Source organism: Centropristis striata, chromosome 15, assembly GCF_030273125.1.
Source record: "Centropristis striata isolate RG_2023a ecotype Rhode Island chromosome 15, C.striata_1.0, whole genome shotgun sequence".
Lineage (NCBI taxonomy): Eukaryota > Metazoa > Chordata > Actinopteri > Perciformes > Serranidae > Centropristis > Centropristis striata.
Window position 1 is genome coordinate 17620192 of NC_081531.1, and position 22620 is coordinate 17642811.

Genomic DNA, 22620 nt, shown 5'->3' on the forward strand with positions numbered 1-22620 from the left:
TTTGAAAGCATGCAAACTTTCCAACCAGCATGATGGATGATGCCATCAACCATTGCTGATGGCTGACAGACATGGAGCCAAATGTTGTGAATTAAACACCAACACAGTGGTGCGAGTTTGTTGTGGCACTATTGGCATTCATTGATTCGTACAGATTGATTTTGAAAGTGCAACACAAAATGGACACTAGGGCTTGTCACTTTTTTTCCCAAAATCAAGTTTCTAAACTAATGAATTCAAAATTAAAGAGATATATACTTTTTTGAAATTTCTTGAAAATTTGAAATTGTATGTAATCAAAAGCACCCAGGAAGCAAGATGCTTGAATGTTAATGATCAGTTTTAGATTTGAACACATCCTCACAGTTTGATCAGTTTCAAATTACAGAGCCTTTATCGGAGTAGAATAAGACAACCCCCCAACAGCCGTATCATTGTTCATCGTTATGTCTCACTGTGGACATCATCATATGCAAATTTGGTAGACATCCGTAGTACGAGTATGTGTGCATGTTTTAATTATGTGTATTATATTGTATACAGATATAGAACCAAGAATGAATAACAACTAATGAGAAGTGGTTGAGTCAAATAGATATGGTGTGTTCAAAAATGATGTGTCCTATGGAACGATTGTGGTCACAGTAACAAAAAAAACCCCTCATAGTGGTTGGAAATGAGAAACAAACAGCGATTTCATGTATCAAAAGTCGGATGTTTTGGTGATTCATCCATCCACCTCCACCTCCACCTCCACCTCCTTCCTACGTGGACGTCGTCGATCTAACATCACCTTTCTTCATTGCTCTAGTCAGCAGGCTTTGTCACATATTTTGGGACACTTGCTGAAATGACTCATGCTGCCGCTCTTGTGTGTGCTTTTCGGTCTGAGAGCCTTGAAAGATTACTTTAATTACATGAAGCTAATTGCTCCAGCTGTTAAGACATGCTGTAAAGTACATGCGTTGACATATAACCACATACAAACATGTGCAGCTTCACCAACCAATAACGCAGACGTTTTATTATGTTCAGACACCTGCTGAGTTTGACTTTTAATTCTGAGCATCTTGAGATGTTTTCATTTTTTGGACCATACCCATAAAAAGTTAAACTTAGTACAGAATTAGAGCTCCGACTTGAAGGATGGATTTTGGAGAAAGATGTATATGTAAGAAATTGGAACAAAATAGCCAGAATTTCAAGGTCTTTACTACAGCAAGCAAAAGGAAAAGGAGAAGCTTTGGTACTGGATGTTCAAGGGAGAGGAAGTGTGTGTGTTTGAGCGTTCATTATTGGAGGGTTGAGTGTGCGCTTCTGGTGAGAATGTGTGACTGTGAATTATGTGAATGAGTGTGTGTAGTGTGGTGGGAGGGTGGCGAGGGATGGGGCCTGTCAAGCGTGTGTGCATGCAATTGTACACACACATTCTTCTCAGTGCGAATGTTTGCTGCATGCCAGTGTGCATGCCCGTGTTGATGCGCTCCTCTGTGTGTGTGTGTGTGTGTGTATGTGTGCGTGTGTGTTCGTGTTGCTCATGTGTGTGCTTGTGCGAAGATATTGGCCGTGTCACCTCAGATTAGGCCCTGATGCGGTGGTGGTGGTGGCGATGGAGGGTGACCCCCTACCAACCACGCCACAGTCATTAACGGGGGAAAGAATCCCGTCGCCATGGCAACCGCGGCCGCGCTGCCAAAACGGCCACAATGAAAAGAAAAGGGGATGTGTGGGAGGGGGAGAGGGAGGGGGGGAGGGAGTGAAGGAGGAGGAAGAGGAGGCGGAGGAGGAAGGTGGGGAAGGGAAGGGGGGTTGGGTGGTGGTTGAGGTGGGGAGGGTGTGTCTGAAATGATGTGTGTGTTTGTGTGTGTGTGTGTGGTGACAGATAGAGGTTATGGGATTGATAGAGAGACGGGGAATAGTGATGATGACGATGATGTGGAGAGAGAGGGAGATGATCAGATAATCAGGTCACAGTTTCTAGGATGAACACACACACACACACACACACACACACACACACACACACACACACACACAAACGTTGCATTTCCTGGGACATAAATTAGACTGGTTTTGCATCTTGATATTTTTGATTTGTTGTAATTTTCACCACTGAAACCACTTTAGATATGAAAGTATAACGGGGTCAAAGGTGATGGAGGTCAGTTAATCCTCATCACAAGACCACGGCAGGTTTCTATCCACATTAAACAGAGATCATAGATAAGGGTAAAAACAAAAGTCTCTTTTTAGGTGGACCTTTTATATATTCAAAGTCCTTCTACTAATGTTAACAAAATACATGTTATTTATTAGAAAATGTTTGGGCGATTTTGTATGTTGGCTGGTGTTAGTGGAGGTTGCAGTTGACATACTGGGTTAAGGAGTGATCTAATATTTCTGGCCCACCAAAACTCAAGGAATCTTCTTCTCCATTATTACTGTAAACAAAAGATTTCCATGACAGATTGACAAACAAGAAACGCATGGTGGTGCGTTTTATTGTGTGACTCACTCAACTGACAACATTTGTTTGGATTAAGAAAAGTGAAAGTTAGATCTTTTGTTTGTTTTGAAGACATTACTCTCTCCTAAGAGAGCATACAGAAGGCAAAGTATTTTTCTGCGGTATTCTGAGTGCAAAACTGTGGTCAGCTGCCTTGTGGACTTTGTTTGAAAGTAGTGCTATGATGACTTCTGAGGAAGATGTATATTGTTTAATAATATGAGTGTTGGATGGGTGGAAGTGATATAAGTGTTGAACATAGCCTGGACTGACCAAAAGAGTTCCAACTTTTGTATGATTCATAGAATAAAGACTATAAAGATATCTAAAATTCTTCTCACTATTACAAACTGGTATAAAGACTTTTGCCTTTAAACATTGGATAACACACTGTTAAAACACTCCCACTGAAGCATCCTGAGGCCATACTCAAGTCTATTTCATAGATCAGATCCGGTATAACTTAGACTAAGTCTGACTCAAATACCAAGTTTGGTCTCAGGAACCCAGGGGACCCGTGAAGACCTTTACCGTGACCCCTGGTTGTACAGCAGTCTGGGACTTGAACTATGATTTTTTTTTAAATGTTGTTTCTGTTTCTCTCGCTTCTTGTTACTTCCTGCTGTCAGAAGAAGTCAAAAACAAGATGTATTATATCTCACTCGTGTTGTGTACCAGACTATTCTCTCGAATCTGCGTACCAATAACATGACTTTAGATCTTGAAATTAAGTGCAATGCATACATCAAAATCGAATTTTGCTTGGATATGATACGTCAATCCGTCCCCATGTTTATGCTTGGAGTTAGTGGAGCCCTATATAAGTTTCATATGAGTGACGACGAGGCAGAGTATAAAATACAAAAGTTGCACTTGTGGTGAAAGTCTGGGGGGAGAATGGGGTTTGTGTCCCATGTGATGGTCACGTCATCATCGTCGTAACTGCTTCACTTCTGGTATTTGCATTTTTATTTATTTACCTATTAAACTGTCTTTTATAACCTAACCAGGAAATGTTTCTTACCCTAAACCTAGGTCAGTAGTTTTGGAGCATAAATTCATAAAAAATTCAAGGAAACTGCTGCCTTTTTTTTTACAACAGCAGACCTTATGAAGTCCTGCTGCTGGTAGGGTCGCGTATATTCGAGTATGTATACTGTGTGTATCATATGCATGCAAAATTGGATTTTGTCTTGTGCATTGCAGTCGTGTTATTTGTATGCAGATTGGTGATACTGGGTTGTGTGTAGAAAAGGTGGCATTTGATGGAAATAAAAAAAGACTTCCTTTTTGATAATGTCTGCCCTGACCGCTTGACAGACTATAAAGTAAATCCTGTGACGATGTAAGTTTGTGTGCGTGTGTGCCCTCACTCACTCACTCACTCATGTTTGAGGTTAATTCTACCTTTACAAGTGCTTAAGAGAAGTGCTCTGACCACAACTTTGTGGTTTGGGCACGTGTGCGTGTGTGTTTGTGCATGTATGTCATGTGTATTCAACTTAGTGCAGAGTACACTTACTTTGTCTGGTGTGTGTGTTTGTGTGGATAAGAGGGTGTGTAGGGAAGTAGTGGCCGGCTTTGCGTCAGCAGGGTGTGGTGAGATAACAGCCAGGCAGCTTCTCTCTCTCTCTCTCTCTCTTTTTCTTGGTCTCTCCCTCACTTGCACTCTGCCAGCCAGATGGAGACACACCCAGTTCTTCTCTGCACTTCTCTGCATATAAACAGTGCGTGTGTTGTTGGTTTTTTTTACCGACATTTGAAGAAATCAATAGATATGAGTATTTCACTGATTTTGAAGTTGCGTTGAAGTAAATGAAATAATGTAAACATACGGCAAAAGAGGTCTGAAGTAACTGATTTGCAGTTACAAACGCTCCAGAGACCACGACAGAGATGGGTCTGACCTGGCTGGTTGCCAACAAGCGGCATCTGTCGGCCATAAAAGAGCCAATCAGCAGCAACATGAGTCAACTAACAGAGCCCCAGAAGAGGCCAAATAACCCAAGCCTCAACAGCAAAATCAAAAAAATCCAGTGTGTCAACATGGAAACAGTCTGGAAAATCACGGTAACATCTGGCAAACACAGACACACAAAGAGCAGCAGTGGTCACAACAACAACCTCAGACAAATAAGAAACATGCATGAATATACTTTACTTAGATGACCATGAAAGGGTCATTTACAGTGACATGGAAATGAATAAGTTCTGCAGACTCTTTGCACTCTTTTAGCTCATTGTTTTGGTTTTACAGCACATTTATTGTATGGTCCAGGCTCAGCGCGCTCATCAACCTTGTTTCCACCTGCAGCAGCTGTTTTCAGAGAAAAGGCTCTGACAGAATTAGTTAACAACTTGCTGGTGAACACAGTGGAACGTCCAGCAGCTACAGAACCAGATATTTTCCCTCATGAATATTGGATTCATCAGGTGGACAGAAACACGACTCCAGATGAATTCTAATGTTGCTTTGTGTCTTCTGCATCTACCAAACAGGCAACGTTTTGTTGGGTTTAATTGTGATTAGGATAATAATAATAATACATGTAATTAAGGTGATTGTGTGGATTTTGGTTAAGCATAGCGCAGGACTTCAGTACTTTTTTACTATTGAAACAAAGAAAGAAAGCAATATTCTTTGTGTTATTCTTATCTAATATTGCGAATATCATAAATTTTATTAAATGGAAAGATATCAAGGTTGGCATATCAGTGCATTTTTTTTATATATATTTGTCTTTATAAGATGATTTACTGTGTCGATTTTACATGGAGAAAATGTGCAACAAATAGGCGCGACAACACCTAAATGCTGAATTTGAAAGTGGTGAAAAACATGAACCAGGAAGTGAAAACAGTCAACATGTTGTTGTAATGATGACAGACAGAACAAAAGCAGGAAAGTGCTAAAGCATCTGCATTCAAGGGGCCATACAAAAAGTAAAGGAAGAAAAAACACAAATTAACACAAAATGTTTTTTTTGTGTTCCACAGCAGAATGAATCATCAGAATGTTCCTCAGTCTGTGTTTGTTTTTGGCAGCACAAACTTTAATGTCAAAGAGATTTAATGTCACACGACTTATATTTACACACAAAGCCCAACTTTCCCTGATTCCTCCATCTCTGTTCTCTCTTCACCTCACTACTCTAACACCCCCCCCCCCCCCCCCCCCCCCCCACCTCTCTGCCTATATTATGTTCTCTGCAATACAAACAATATTGTGCAACAACAGTGACCTTTGACCTTGTGGCTATTAAATGTCTGGTTAGTCATTGCTGACTTGTCCCTCCTGTTGTTGTCAGAGCCTGACAGGCAGCCATCAGCTGCTGTTTTGACTTTCTTTGCACTTCGATCCAAATGACATTAGATAAGTGTATGTTTGTATGAGTATGTGTGTGTGTGTGTGCGTGTGTGTGTGCATGTGTGTGTGCTAGTATTTCCTACAAAGTGAGGACCACAACAATTTTTCAACCAACAAAGTGAGGACATTTTTGGTAAGTGAGGACATTTAGGACAGTCTTCACATCTTCAAAGGCCTGGTTGAGGATTAAGTCTTGGTTTTAAAGTTATGGTTACAATTAGGCATTTAGTTGTGATTGTCAAGTTTTAGGTAAGGGGCTAGGGAATGTATTATGTCAATGAGGGTCCTCACAAAGATAGAAGTACAGGGATGTAGGTTTTTGCAGGTTCAGATTGAACCCCAAACCCTGCTTTGTTTGTTTGCCAGCACATTTGGTAATTTTGGTGAGACACCACTCTCCTCTGTAGATTTAGCGCTTAAAAGCATCAGACACCTTTTCATTTGGTAAAAAAAAAATCAAGGTAAAAGCATGGCTTTTTTGGCCAGTTTTTTTTCTAATTCTTTTTCAATTCATTTAATTGTTTTAATCTTTCAGTTTTAATCAGTGCATATACTGAAGCCCATATTCTTCATACATGTGGTAATATCAGATGTGATATCATACTCTACATTAAATAGTTTGTTGTAGCATTTTTAGTTTAATTTCTGCTTCTACTACTTTAATTACATATAAACGGGTTTGCAGCTATGTCTCTTGTCTTTTGTAAGGCAGTCTGACAAAGAAATGATGTCTCATGCAAATAATGGTTTGTGGAGGGGTTGGTAGGACTGTTCATGCTGAAGCAGTTATAGTAAAGGCAAAATTTCTGTTATCCAAAGCAGGGAATCAGACAAAGCTGCAGTTAAAAACAAAGTTATCTGTTAAAGTTTATTTTTACTCATATGAAGTTTTTGGGATCCTGTAATAAAACAGTGGAATACAGTTAGTTGTTTTAAAAAGTTTTTAAAAAGTTAGATTTTGTAATTAATAAACATAATTTAAGTAACATAAGAATCAAATTAGAAAGATTTGTTTATGAGAGTATTATATTTGTTTTATTTTTTTATAGCATGTCCCTTTTTGTGGACACCAGTCAGAAAGTACAATTGTACATTTGCATTAAAAAATTCACTTTTTAAAATGTCATATTTAGGATATCATGCATGCCTTTAACAAGTGTGTGTGTGTGTGTGTGTGAGACAATTATGTATGTCTTACTTTTTTTCCCAATAATTTTCAACAAAATCTTTTCTGCATCACTTCTTACTGAAGCGTGAACAGGTTTAATAGCGAGTGAGTCCCACTGTACCCCACAAAGACTATGGGCTAAAATGTGTATTTTGAAAGGCTTAAAATAAACATACACCTTTAAAATCACAATATAGTACACATACGACTCTCAACAACATCCTTAAAAGAACATGTCAGTATGTCCCACTGAGGACAAATAGGACTTTCTGGGTCTTATATTGCAAGTAGAAAACACCAGAATCACTCATCTCCTGTGAACCATACTGCTGATCTTGCCATGATGACAGGTTTTCAAGATCACAGAGTGTCCATGGTGATCGGGGCTCACGGACACTCAGCACATCTTATCTTTCAGTGTGTGTGGGATTCAAAGGACTCACATCTCTTGTTTGTCCAATGAGCAGCTCCAGCCCTGAACTTCCTGCAGCACTCTGTGTACAGCTCCAGAGGAGGCCCCTCTGAGGAGGACCCTGGCCCTTTAAGAGGCGGTGGTCCCTCCACAGCTGAAGGAGGGGTGGAGGGAGTGAAACTGTCAGGGAGTGGTTGGCGACTGGAGATAAGTTTGTCTTCTCTGTCGCAGTGCAAAGAAGAAGTAGACGTGTAGTTTCGCTATGTGATGATGTCATATTACAGCATCACGACTCTCGTGTTTACTTGTAATTATGTATTAGGAATTGATGTATTTAATTACCATGATGGCTATATAAGCCAGTGACAGGGTTATAAAGGGAGAGAGTGAGATGTAAAAGAAGAAGGAGGAGGAGGAGGAGGAGGAGGAGGAGGAGGAGGAAGGAGACATATGCTTGTAAGGTCACAGCTGTGTGAGAAAAGTTTCCCTTGTACTCTTCTTCTCTCTCAGTTGTGTTTTTCATTTTCCGACAACTTGACCCTGGTTTTTAGTTTCCTCCTCACCTTCACCTCATCCCACCCCTCTTTCATCACTTTCTGTTTTCTCTATCCCTCCCCGTCTAGCTCCTTTTTAACTCTGTTTTTTGACTGGATGCCATTATACTAGTTCTTCCTCTTCTCCTCTCAGGACAACATAAAGATGGCATTGCTCAGTAGTGAGCCTGAGGCCGCAGCAACATGGCGGGCAGTTGCATGCAACATGCACACATAAGGAGCGAGGCATTCAAGGCTGAGAGTGAATGAATGAAAATCACAGTGTTATGGGAGGAATGTTTTGATATCTGTGCACATCAGACAGACATAAGCACCGTATCAAAAATGCAGCCTTTCATATTTTTCAATGTTTTCATGAAATTTTGCACACATTTTCACATTCCATCTGAGGATGAATTGTAATAGCTTTGGTGACCCCTTAAGAAAAGCTTTGATTTAAGAAAATATAACCACAATCTATTTGTTTCTAGTTTCTCAAGTGATTATAAACCAAAATAGTAATCACATAGACTTTATAAAACATAGTCTCCGTGACATCACCCATAGGTATCTGAAGAGCCTTTGTGAAGCTCAGTGTGGTAGCTAGGGCTGTCGCCATCTTGGCAGTACCTGAGTCCTCTTCAAGACCAGATCCACAAGATTCAACCTGGTCGGGCATTTGCGGAACGTCGAGAGCTAGCGGAGGGATCCAAAACAGATTCTGAACTGGCGATTCTGCTCATGAAATTCAAAGTACCAATTCATTTTTTGCTTATTTCTTACAGTAGTGTTTGTAAATGTGTTCAATCCATTACCATTGTCGGTCACTGGCTGGTTATCATGCCAGCTCCAAAGCAAACGCGTTGGTTTTCAGTAGCATTGCTGTCGACTGCTGCATTAGGTTGTTGCTATATATGTGGTAAACTTGCCAGACAACTGAGGTTATGTATTCATTCACTGTATGTCTCTTATAACCAATTCAGAATTGCATTTCACTTTTGGCCTTACGGTGCTACAAAATAACCTATGCTAATAGTTTATGCCTATACAATGCTGACATCAATGACATGGCCAGAAAGTGAAAGTAGGCCTTTAATGCCGAAAACATACCAAGTGTGGCTCACTGCAATAAGTAGTTTGTGGACAGTGTGAGTGTTTTACTTGCATTTGTGACCAAAAATAGATGTGTGTGAACTGAACATCACATGTGCAAGTTACTTTTGTGGGTAAAAATGTTGGGTAGAGTAAAATCATGTGATCCACTCCTTTTTTTCTTTTCTATTTTTTTTTTGGTCAATCACCATTATTGCAAAACTGACTATGACTATGAAGTTACATATATATAAACAATACAAGAAAATAAAAAGTTACATAAAATAAAATTTGGTTCTTCTTAGGGGTTTAAATTAATTTGAAAAGTCTTTATAAATTGAAAAAACCCCATTAAGATTACTATTAGTTTTAAGTTTTCAGTGATATTTAAATACATTTTTAAATCAATATCTTTAGTCAAAAATTCATTGTAACATAGGTTGACATTTCGCAGAATTATTATTGGCTGCAATTTACTGCTAGGAGTTAAACTCCCCCCAACTTTTAGTTGGGCCGCACTTTGCTGCAGAATCAAACAGCTGCGGCTCAGAGTGGCCAACAAAGCTTTCCTTAGGAATTGCATGACAGTTTGCTGCTTGCTGCACTTCGTTGCTCCTCAGTTTTTTTTTCAGTACAACTCCTTGCTAATCCAAAATTGGCAAAGAGGGCATGGGTGAGCTGAATGAAGCCTCATTGCTGAAACATGCCTCCTGTGACGGCACCTGTCTCTCAAAGTGATCATGTCTTTAACTATGCATACCATTTGGCATTAGTACAACTTAAACAGGTTGTGTTAAGGCCCCCCAAATACATGGAGACAAAAACTGTTATATTGTTGTTGTAAGCATGTTAATTTCTTCTTTAAAGTTGGGCATTATAATATGGGGGTCTATGTGTATCGTCTTGCTTTAGGAGCTAGCCTCAATTGACCATTCAAAAAACTGGAATAGTTTTTGGCACTTCTGTATCGGCTTCATTTTTCAGCCTTGGAAGATGCTGCTCAGTTACATAAGAGATTTTTGGTGGCATTACTCTTCAGCATCCAACCAGTTTCCACCAAACCAAACACAAACACCACTACTGCCCATCTCATCCCTGTGACTTATTAACCAAGCCCCACCCTTCCGCACACACACACACACACACACACACACACACACACACACGCACGCACGCACGCACGCACGCACGCACATACACGCACATACACACACACGCACACATGCAGAGCAATGGAAAGTAAGGGAGGTCAAGAGGGTTGAGAAAAATGAGAGAGGGAGGGGAGGGTGAGCAGAAAGAGAGGGGTGTGTGTGTATTCTGGCATGTGTGAATTTGTCTATATAAAGGAAGTGCAGACCAAAAGCTTCTGACCCTAATCGCTCACACACCATATGTATGAACACACACACACACACATTGACATTGACTTTTCCTTCATTTTGCTTCAAAGCCTCCGTCCCTTAGAGGGGGTCCTCTCACTTCTCAGGGCCGCGGCTGTGAGGGGAGGGGCGTATGTGTGTGTGTGTTAGGGACTCCAGTTACAGGAGTTGTGCAATGTTTGAACCCTCAACTGGAAACCAATGGGAACTGACCTCCCTGCTCTCTCCAAACCTATCTGCTCCTCCCTCTCTTCTTTTCTCTTCTCACTGCAGTTTTAGTCCTGTGTTTCATTGCAGCGATTTATAAATCTAAATTAGTTAAGGGCAAAACTTCCAGGAACTCTGAGGTGGTAAAACACTTGGCTGAAGTGTCATTGACCAGATTAATGAATCAGCAAGGTGTCACAAATATCAAACATGTTTGATGCAGGCATGTCTCTCTCAAGTCATAGTTGAGGCTCTCTAAAGTATCAGGCCACTGACCTTCCTGACTCGCACATGAACTAGTCTTTTGGAGAACACAGCCCAAATATTTCCTGTATGTTTGCTTCAGCAAAAGGCTCTATCCTCCCGTTTTTTCTTTTTCATTTGAGATCATAAAAATGCTCCGATAAAAAACAATAATTGTGAAATATAAGGTCTTCTTGTGCTACATTGAAGCGGTTAAAGTTCACGACATGACATGACATGACATGACATCACACAAATGGGCATTTACACTCCCACACTGCCACACAAATCCACACCACCAGATCCCATTTGAATGCGGCCTAGCGCTCCCATTATCGATCAGTCTATAACCAACCTGGGACTCCTGTAGCACCTTGTCTTTGTCCCTTTATTCCTCTCTCTACTGTAATGTGTCCAAATAATCCTAAAGATGCCATAAAATCTATAAAGATGCATAAACTCCCACTATAAATCAACCTGAGCTTTGACTGCTTTTGCATTTACTGCGATGACAAATGACTGTTTCATATCTGAATGCTATCGACAGCGTGTCGGGAGGATGTTAGACGCCGCTATGAACTGAGATTGAACCCACAGAGATATGAGCAGGCGACCATTGTAGGGAAAAAAGACCCATCTGTCTTTCTTTGTGTTTTGGTTATTTCACTTCCTCCTCTCATGCTGATGTACTCAGTTGCATCAAATGACAGTAAACCCAAACTGAAGCTGCTGCTGCTGCTGCTGCTGCTTCTGCATAGTTAAACAACAATACTATTAAAGGAAACTCTGAGTCTAACAGGGGTAGGCTAGACAGCCACAGAAAACTGGAGCCAAGCAGAACCAAGTTATCTTTATCTGCACTTCTGATAAAAAAGGGACTGAATGCTGTGTGTCTGTGTTTGTATTTCTTTGTGTTTTTGGAGCTGCTTTGGTAAATTGCTGCATGTGCGTTCATGGGTGTGGGCAGACGTGAACCGTGTACGTGTACATATGTGCGTGTGTGTGTGTGGACCCTGTGGGGGCATGAACAGAGTGCGGCTGATTGGGGCAATCCCCCTCCCCCCGCCCAGATACACACACACACGCACACACACACACACACACACACACACACACAGACACACACACGCAGGGCCGGGGGTGTTGGAGAGAGGCAGCAGTGACAGAGAGGAGAGCACTGACCCAGATAGTGTCTCTGTCCCACCCTCTCTCTCACACGCACTGTAAAAAATAAGCTCAGCAAGAGTTTTTATTTCCCAGTGAGTCTTTGTGTAATAATGGATTCAAATCTGCTGTATACCTTATTGATTACTCTAAAAATGTCTGTCAGAAAATTTGAAGAACTGTCAATCACAAGATCCACAAGGAGTCTAAGCATGCATCTATGGCTAGCCAGATACATTTTAAAAAACTTAATTTTCTCAACTTTTCAGTCCTGCAACATTTTTTTTTACAGTCTCCAAAGTGGTGTTTTAGTGTGTAAGGGGAAAATGGAGATTTTGCCAAAGTCAACTCTAACTTTCTTTTGATGTCTCATTTTTAAATCTCTGTATAGCGGATCACCAGTGCAGTGCATGGATGTGCTAAAAGAGTGCGTTGATTGAAAATGCTCATATTTTTGGTGAACTGAATGCTTAATTTTGCTCCAAATGAACTGGAACTTTGTGAACTTTTACAACAGTTAAATACTGTCATGCTGTGATTGATGGCACATGGCATGCCAGTGTGGTGTTAAAGTTGAATAGTGTTTCCCTCTTATAGTTTCCTGCTGTTAAAATGATGACCAGTGTTATGGTTTAACGAGTGACCGTGTTAAATGGTGATTCAGCTGAATGGCTCATGGCTGCTCGTAGTGACACAACAGGTAAATGTCCTTGTAAAAGCTTTCAATTATACTTTAGTCAATTTGAAATACATTCTCAATGGCAACCATTAATGTAAGTTATTATAGGCCACCATGTGAAATCAGTAGTTAACACAGTTGTTCAATCTTGCATTTTTATGCAAATTGTACCAGCCTGCTACATCAGCATAAGCATAAGAAAAATGCAAGAAATGAACGTGAACTAGCTCATATATTGGCACCGTGGACTTCGTTAGAAATTTAAATTGTGAATGCTGCACGTGAACTAGTTCATTTAAATCTGTTTGAACTGAACTTTGAACTAGCTCTTGTGAAGTGTGAGCAAGGACAACGCTGCCTTTGATTACTACAGTGGTTTTTAACATATCTGATCACATAGTGTGTGTTGTCATTGTGTCTCTGTTGTCAGATGGCTGCAAGAGTGTAGGAGCTCCATTTACACACAAAATAGGCCTCGACACACAGAGCCACAGGTGAGAGAAGGAAAGGATCATAAAAAAGCTGAGGTTTCTGTTAACCTCAATTTTATTAGTGTATTCCTTCATGTCTGAAGACAAAGTAGAAATGTTTGGGGAGCTGTCATTTTTTGCAGTAAGTTCATCCAGCACCCCTCCTGTTAGGTCTCCATCATGTCTGCTGCTGCTGCTGTATACTGCTGTCTACTCTAAGTGCACATATAAAAATATCAATTACAAGATATTTAAATGTCTCTGTTAAACAACTTTGGTGAGTGGATCATATAGATGTACATTTATTCAATGTTTGCATTTTTTTTTATCTCAGCGAGGCCAGAACGGAGTTTGAATCCTAGAAAAAGTGAATGACAAACCCTCCTCGGGCCATGTTTATACATAGCAGGGTATTTAGAGAAACAAATATTTCCCCCCTTCCGTTTTCAAAAATAACACTGTGCACACAACACCGTTTTCAAAAAAGTTGTCATTTACATCAACCCGCATGAATACGCCGTTGAGCGCCATTATAAGTATGCCTAAACTATGGGCGGCAGTGTAGGGAGAAGGATAAAGCCATGCAAGCCAATCAGAATCCTCAGAATCAACAACAACGAATTACACGAGCGACTTCCTGTTCCTTTCAAAACAACTAATATGGTGCGAGGTTCGTTCCTGTGGACAGACAGCAAAGTTGAATTACTCCTTGAGAACCTAAAATCCCATTTCTCCCAGTTGACACGACAACACATAACCGAAGTTTTCCAAATTCTCCACTTTGCCCGGAGTTTTAAGAATTAATTGTTTTCTGTGATTAAAAACGGGGTTTTCGTGTAAATGAGAGGCCAAACCGCATGGAAATATCTGAGTTTTCCCTTTGTGTAAACGGGGCCTCAGACACAAGACGTGACTCCCTACAGCTCACCACTAACAGACTGGTTGTTCTGAGCGGGTGTGAATGTGTGGGACCGTATGAGGATGAAGCAGAGTGTTCAGTTCACGCTCAGTCAGCCTTCACTGGATAAAAATAGATTTAAAAAATGTTGAGATTGGCCTGTTTGAAGCTCAGAGATGGATCCTAGTGGACGGCTGGAGAAAAACTTGTCAGTGAGTTTCGGCCTCATTAGCTCATGTTTCCTTCCTTCTGAAACTAAATGTTACATCACTGTTTATATGTTGATCATTTTGTATTTCAATTATTAAACATCAAAAATACGGAAACCTAAATATAGTCTGGCAAACTTTCTTGATAACCTATGTTAATGCAAAATTAACTGTTAATTCATCATGTTTCGAATAAGGACTAAAGTTAACTCTAACATGGTTTTTCTGGCTGCAATGAAAAATGCCAAAAATGTCACCAAAAAAAGTTGTCTGCATGACTGATGTTCACGCTTAACAGTCCAAACTATTTTTTTTTTTTTACGGAGACCCAATATTTAAGAAGAAGCTGTTTTTTTAAAGAGAGTTTTTTATTCCAAAAGTTTTTAGAGTGCAGAGAAATCAATAAACACAAACATTTGTTGCCTCTCTAACATTGAGGTCAGAGGGCAGCTAGTTTTTCTGCCTTGAGATGCTGTGATAAAGAATAGGAGAATACACACGTTGAAGTTCACTTCACAACTAGGAGGATTTATTCTTCTTTACCAAAATCATACTTCAGGTTTCAAAACATGGCCATAGCATCACTAAGCTAGGATCATAGCAGTCTCTGCACATTCATCAATAAACAAATCATTCAGTTAGGCTTAACAAGCACTTTTTTAACAATCTCTTATTGCAGAATTCTTGTAAACATGATCACTTTAAAATAACCTTTACAAACAAAAATGTATGTTTGGTATTTTAACTTACTGTGTCTCTTTCACTGTATCCATGAAAGGTAATGACTAAATGTTTTTTTTAACATTCTTAAACAACAGTTTTTAAAGGTAATATTATGAAATGTGACAACATGAAATGGCTTAATCTGTTATGCACTGGTTGTACTCTGTTGTTTTATATGACCTATCTATGATGAAATACATTTACAGTTTACCTTGAAACAACACAATATTACAGCAAAACATCAATAAAAGTGTTCTTTTAATGGCACATCTTTCTCTCTAACATTCACTTCCAACAAGTATGTATTCAACACACAATATTACAACAGCATTTCTGATTGTTTGGCAATAAACCCCAACTATACCTATTAAACAGTAATTTAAACCAGTAGCTGTTATAATAAATGAAAAAGTTTCATAAGTGCATGTTAATTTAAGTGCAAAAGTGATTACCGAAGATCACTGGTTCTTGGATAAGTTTTCCCTCCTAATTTTTCACTCTATATTGGTCCGCTAGCATTAGTGACTTAGCATACTCACGCATATCTCTATTAACACCAAAAATCTCTTAAAACACTGCTTCATTTTTACCAGAATGTGCAAACTATCTCATGGAAACATTTTAACTCTTAAAGTCTGTAATGTGCCTTTTTCTCAACTGATTTAATTCTCAGATCCCTACACATACACAGAAGCACATACTGCCAAAGACTGATAGGTTGCAAATAAATACTGAAACAATCACAAAACAGGCATATAATGGTTTGTCTTGTCCGACTTTACAGAGGCTATATTTGCTCATGAGGAATATATGCACTTACCATGTGTGCAGAGCATGTCTGATCTTAAAACAAACCAGGAATTACAGTTATTTTCCTCATTTTTTTCTTTTTTCTTTTTCTTATTTCTCCCTTTAGATGAAAATAACTGTGTGCATGTGATCTTAGTTGTGCCAAGTTAATTCACTGTGGCTGTTGGCTTTCTTTTGTTTCTTGGATGTTACTCCTCTGATCATGTGTTGATGTGGCCTGGATCATAGAAGGATTTGCTCCTTCCTTGACTCGTCACTGACACTGTGTCAGTTCAGTGAAAAGGTTGTATCTGTCTGTCAGTCTCTCTGTCTTTCCGTCCTACATCTCGTCCCTCTCTACCCCCACCCTGACTTCCTGTGGTAGGATCAGAGGCTGACAGGGTCACACCCACCCCACCCTTTTTATTCCTGGAACTCCACAGTGGGACCCCTCCTGGGGGGAGGCACACACATACAACATGCGCATATACACTGACTCAGTCTCTCACTATCACTACTCGTTAGTGCTGCATTCTCCACACACTCACACTCACACTCACTCACACACACTCACACTCACACTCACACACACACACACACACACACACACACACACACTGCTGGCCCCCTCACTGTACTTTTCCCCTTGACTGCCTTGTCTGCCAGCAGATGTGGATCAAGTCGGATTTGCAACAGATTCGCAGTGTTTGCTTCATTCTGTAGAATGGGTGTGGTTTGTATGCTGAAGAACGGCTACAAAAAGTTCAGACGACTTAAAATTTCAATTTAGTGTGTTTTTTCTGTGATTTACTGCTTACATGGCTCCGACTGAACTCCACCTAGCTGGAGCTCCAGATTAGGTTAAAGCAAACGTTAAGGAATTATTTGCAAATCCTCTTCAATCCAGGTCTGGCTAGATTTGTAGATAGTGTATTTAATCTGGAATCTATACACAAGATACTCATGGGTCATGTTTTGAATAAGTTTTTTTGTGAGATAAGCTAATTTGTATACAACATTAAACTGCAAAAAGTCTGCAAAAAATCCAAATATTTTTCTTTAAGCGATCCAAAATCCTTTTCTTAATATTAAACCCCAACCTCCTGTTAGTTTGGAAACTGGCTTTAAAAAGTTGGTTGTTTCCTTAAAGCCACTGCTGGAGTTTTGCCCTTCAGCTGTGCCGTCTGCAGCCTTCAGCTCTTTCCAGCAGACAAAAACAAATCCTCCCTCCTCGAGACCATCTGACACTCACCTAAAAATGTCAACAATGGTGCTTTCTCAACCAAAAGTGATGCTGCGTCTCATGTCCAAGTGTTGAGCTCCAAATTTTATTGATGAGGACATTTTATTTATTTTCCAAGAAAATCCACAATGACAAAACGTGGAAGGCGGAATGTGATTCGGCAGAGAAGTGAGTTTCCATCCTGTGACCGACAACAGCCCATTAATGTTTAAATGCTCTCTGTCAGGTGAGACGTTAGAAGAAGGTGATGAGAACATCTGGTTTCATTCAGGATCATTGTTGACGGAGAGCCATTTTTATTCATGCTTCCTCCATAGAACTGAATGAGCTGTGCAGAAGTGGCCAATCACAGAAGAGAACAGCTGATAACAAGGACAGAAGAGGTTAACAGTTTGAAAACATCATGCGACAACAACCAGCATGTAAATTGAACTGAAAAGAATTAAAAGGTCAAAAAGTACATACACCTTTCAGTCTCCAGATGTTTAATTAACATCATTTACACTCTGTCAGCTTTGCCCTCCACTTCCTGCCATTTCTTGGAATCCAGACTTCTTGAACATTTCTCATGCATGCAGTTATAATTTACATGTAGTTACATTTGTAACAGGAGGTTTGCATAAGTTCCTGTTTCCTGCACTCTTGCAATATGTCTTCTCTCTCTGTTTTTTTATTCAGTATTTCTGAATTACAAGTACTTGCTAATAATGGGAGTGAAAAAATGAATCAGAAGTTTTACAAACTTGCAACTCATCTTTTAGCTGCAGTGCATTGGGGTCCATTTCCTGCTCATGTTGGTGTAGATACCAGATTTGTTCTCCCTGTGTGAATGCATATCGGTGACTTTGTAAAACCTGAGGTTATCCTCAGTGTTTTAACTGGCTGAAAACATTGCAAACATTAAACTCAGTGGTAATGCAAGATCTGATTGGACATTTTTTCATTTTTCTACAGGAGTCAAGAGACCCAGGACACAGAGATAGAGAGATAGGAAGTAGAGTATGTGATTCAGGGAGGCTGTTTGATGTCATTTCAGAGCCTGGTTGTGCGTGGGTTGCCAGTTGGGGGGAAGGTGTGGCATCGAGCAGCCTTTACCTTTGTTTAGAGACACAGAGGGGGCTCTGTCCCCATTACAATGGGACTGAGAGACCAGTGTGTGTCCTCTGTGTGTGAGTGTGAGGGGTGGTGCTTGCAGCCACACCCAGACTGATTGGCTGAGGCCACACCTCACTGTGGAATCTACTGGATCTGGGTCACATGTTAGCCTGCAACAGGCTCTTTCTGCGGTACCAGGCACAACAAAAACACACAAAATACATGAAGAAACTAATTGTGTCAGTGTTGGAAAGTCCAGTGACTTAGCATTTTTTGGGGCTGACCTGGATTGGATCATGGTTTCTCTCAGCACTGGATTTGGGATAAAGAAAGAATGACAGTCAGCTCTGCTGCAGTGTTCATTTCCAGGTGGTGAAGTGTGCAGTATAGTAAGTACATTTACTCTAGTACTGTGCTGAATACGGAGACTACACTGTTAAAGCTCCTTAAACTTAATAAAACTAGTCAACATACTTTTGTTTTCCAGGAATGTATCATTACTTTTACTTATACAAGTTGATGTCCCATAATATTAATATTTAAAGCAACCACATAGAACTTAGGTTTAGAGTTAATTTGGGGACCCCTATGGACAAAAGCGGGTCCACAGGGGATCTTTATCTGGCTGTGGCTACGTTTAGACGTGAGTGAAGAAAAGATGCAAATTATTCTGAATACTATTTCCACAGCATACTTTGCATGGTGGGAAAATATAAATATATGCTTGTCGAATCTGTATACTGTAAATTATCTTGTCTGATTTTGTGGGGACCTGAGAACAGGCCTTGAGAATAACTTTATAGAAATAGCCAATAGTCTCGTTTGCTTATATAGGTCATATTGAGGCATCCATATAAACTGTTTTTATCATAACTTGTTGTAGTATTTATTTAATATGAAGTCCTAGAGGCATGTGCTTGGCTAACGCCCCCTCATCCTGACAGTATACAGGTACAGGTACAGGACTACATTTTCCATGACAGGCAGTGGGTTGTACAGCAGGCTGCAGACAGGAAGTAGAGAACTAGTTAGTGTATTAGAGCGTCTTTCACACGGTCATAAAGATAGAAAAAGTGTGAAGTCATTTCACCGTAAAGTTCTTTCTGCAGATTGCTCACACAGGACGACATGATCAGTACTAAGTCATGCTGTATCAGTCAGTGTGACTGTCCCTGAGTATGAACAGGTTGCTTCATCTGGAGACAAAAGCTTCCTGCATGGGTTAAATCATGTCAGGTATTGAGATATTGTAAAGAAGTGCAGCTCATGTGTGTACGTGCAGATCCCACAGTCAGATTTCTTTTAAAAACCTCAAAACAAATTCCACTTAAAACATCAGCTGTAACCGTTCGAGGAAGAGGAAGAAAAAGAACAGAGTGAATCAGAAGGGAAGTCATCTCTTTTACAACTTCCACTAGTTGAGATCTGCAGTGGTCGAGCTGTGGGTCACGACCCGACGATGGGTCAGCTGATGCTGTCCCACTGCAGAGAACAACAAGAGACATTGATTGATAGATCTATGTATCAATGAATATCATTGATGGATGATTGATTTCATATCTTGCTGTTTGAAGTTAAATTGATTGTCTTGCTGCTTTTGAAGTTAATATGGTTGAAAGACTGAAACATTACTCTACTTATCCTTGTCATAAATATTACACTGTACATATTATTACACTGTACATACCTAGGAATAAAACTAAGCGTAAATGACAGTGATGCTTTAACGTACAGTATGTATGAGTATGGTAATATTGTTATTAGGTAATATGGCAGTCATAGGATATGCATACGGCTATAGAGAATAGAATACTATACATTGACGTAAATGGAGGGACTTTTAGACAAAACTGTAACGTAAAAAACATTTTTAAAAAATCACTTATTAAAAGATAATGGAACATAACTGACACTATACTGCACTAATTATTGAATTGAAATAATGCTTCAGTGAAACCTCAAGTAAATGATTCACATCTTCAGAAATATCCTACACTGTTCACTCAAACACTAAAACTCCATATACAGATGTATTTGTCGAGGCACTCTCAGAAAGAGTTGTAGTACATTTAGATGTCAGAGAAAGGAAGTGGACATGGAGAGAAAATGGAGACAGAAAAGAGGAGAAGGGGTGTGTGCATTACTAGAACTGTGTATGTGTGTTGAGTCCCTCTGCCTCTGCGCTCCCCACACCTCTCTCTCTCTCTCTCTCTCGCTTTCTGTATGTGTGTGTGTGTGTGTGTGACTCTCTCTCGGCTTCCAGAAAAGGGTGTGTCCGCCTGCCTGAGCTGAAAGGGAGGGAGGGGTCAGTTCACGGCTACTCCTCCCTGCTCTCTCGCTCTGTCTCTGTTATTTCTCTTTCGCTCTCATTCCCTCACTGGCAGCCTCAGGATTAGGCCTTTTGTCTCTCTGCCTCCTCTCTCTCCCTCTTTGCCTTTTAATTTTCTATCTTTTTTTTTTAAACAGAATGTGTGTCTCTGTGTGTGTGTTTCTACCCCCCTCCTCTGGCAGATTTTTGAGAAGGGGTTTTCTTTAGCCAGCTTTAGAGCAGAGGTAATGTTCATGCTTTCTCCCCCTCCAAACTCTAGCATGCCATTTCCTGTCTTACTTCCTCTCCTACCTGTCTTCCTCTCCTCTTGTCCTCTTATCTGTTCTCCTCCTCCTCCTTTTTTTTTTTTCTTTTTTACAATTCCTACTTCTTCTCTTGCCTTCTTTTTCTCCCCCGCCCACTTTACTCCTCATTCCTTCTTCCAATCCTTTAGCAAATCCCCTCCTTTCACCCTCTCCCCCTGGCCTGGAAGTTTTGGCTTTTTTTTTTACATTGTTCTCACCCTTCCTCCCCTGTTTTTCTCTGCCATTTCTCCCCACCCCCCTTTTTTCTCCTCCTCCACCCCCCTTATCACCTCTTCTCTCCCACTTCCTCAGCCCCCTTCCCTACCTTCTGCCCTTCATACATCCATCTAACATCTTGTCTTTTCTTCTTCTCCTCCTCCAGTGCCAGTCAACTCCTAAGCAGAAGAAGAGTGCCGTTGGCGCCAACAAAAAACGGAAGAGCCCGGCCAAGCAGAGCGCCCTGACCCAACAGCAACAACTGCCACCGTCATCATCACCGCCACCGCCAGCACCCCGGGAAGAGGAGGAGAAGGAGGAGGAGCCGGCGACCAGGCCTCGGCCACCGCAGGAGGACGAAGAGGAGGAAGCGGGCGAGGAGGAACAAGAGGAAGTGGCGACAGAGGGTGTGAAGAAGAAGGAGGAAGAGGAAGAGGAGGAGGGCGACACAGTCATGCCCTCTGTACAGATCAAACCAGAGCCAGAGGAGATGGAGTGCACGGTGAGGAGGGTGGCGGGGTGGATGAAGGTGATTGGTTGATTGATTAAAGGAGGATGGAGGGTTCGTGGGTGGATAAATAGATGGATGAGAGTCAGGTGGGTGTAGGAAGGTGTGGCAGCTGACTCGCATCGCTTACAATCAGGCGTGTTTGAACACGTTGAGGTCACACTCAGGATTAAAATCAGACAGGATCTGGAGGAGGATAATACTTTCTTGGCCTCAACAACATTAACAAATGAGTCAGTGATTAACTAAATAATAATTTGTCAAATGATACAACTTTAGGGAATGTAGTTTTTATCCTGACGTGAATCAGAGCCGCAAGGTTTATTTCACGTAAACATTTAATCATACAATCGTCATTCATCAGGGTTCGTACAAAGTCTTGAAAGTTTGGAAACTGTTTTGTTTTCAAGGTTCAGAGGAAGCTTGAATTTGAATGTTCTCCTTGAAAAATGCTCAGTGCCAAAAATGAAACAATTGGCGTTCAGACAATTTACAGGCTAGTGTAATAATGATGCAACATGCTGCGTTGGTGGCCCACGTGTTGTTTCAGGTACCAGCAAGTTGGTGAAATAGAAAACAGGAAGTCCAGTTTAAGTTACAGAATAATGTGTTTGGAGGCTTTGCAGATGCCTTCACTCTGCACGGCAGTTTCTAACACTATGAGAAAAGATTTTACCACCCTGGATGTTCACGCCACAGCATTATTATATCTTTATCATTGCAATAAGTCAACAGTAGAAATACGGCGTTTGTGTACGGAGTAACCTACCTGGAATGTGAACAGTATGTATAGAAATATACGGTGTGACGTTGCTTTGCATTGTGGCAAAAGTGCGGCAGATTCAGAAGATTCACCTTCTTTGCTGGATGACCCATTGTTTCTTTTAAGCCCTTCGGCATGAATACAGTGGCACCAGTCAAATGAATAATGGAGCTTTTCCCATGCAGTGTTGTCTGTCTGAACTTGGCCCAACTAAGGTCTGGCACTTTATTTGGCATCTTGGATCCTGATGAAGGTCCATGACTGTAAGGTCTGTGATAAACTGTGTGGGGTGCTCAACATTTCTTTCACTGTTGGACTTTATGAAAGCGTGAACCAAGGTCTC

At 40.6% G+C, this 22620-nt stretch overlaps 1 protein-coding gene across 2 annotated transcripts in view; it reads left to right on the forward strand.

Moving 5' to 3' along the window:
• The window catches only part of klf8 (Kruppel like factor 8), a 61929-nt gene that overhangs the window by 11089 nt on the left and 28220 nt on the right, over nt 1-22620 (forward strand). For both annotated transcript variants that reach the window (XM_059351237.1, XM_059351236.1), the window contains exon 2: nt 21173-21508. In XM_059351237.1, the coding sequence (XP_059207220.1) occupies nt 21173-21508 (336 nt within the window). The remainder of the gene's footprint in view (nt 1-21172; nt 21509-22620) is intronic.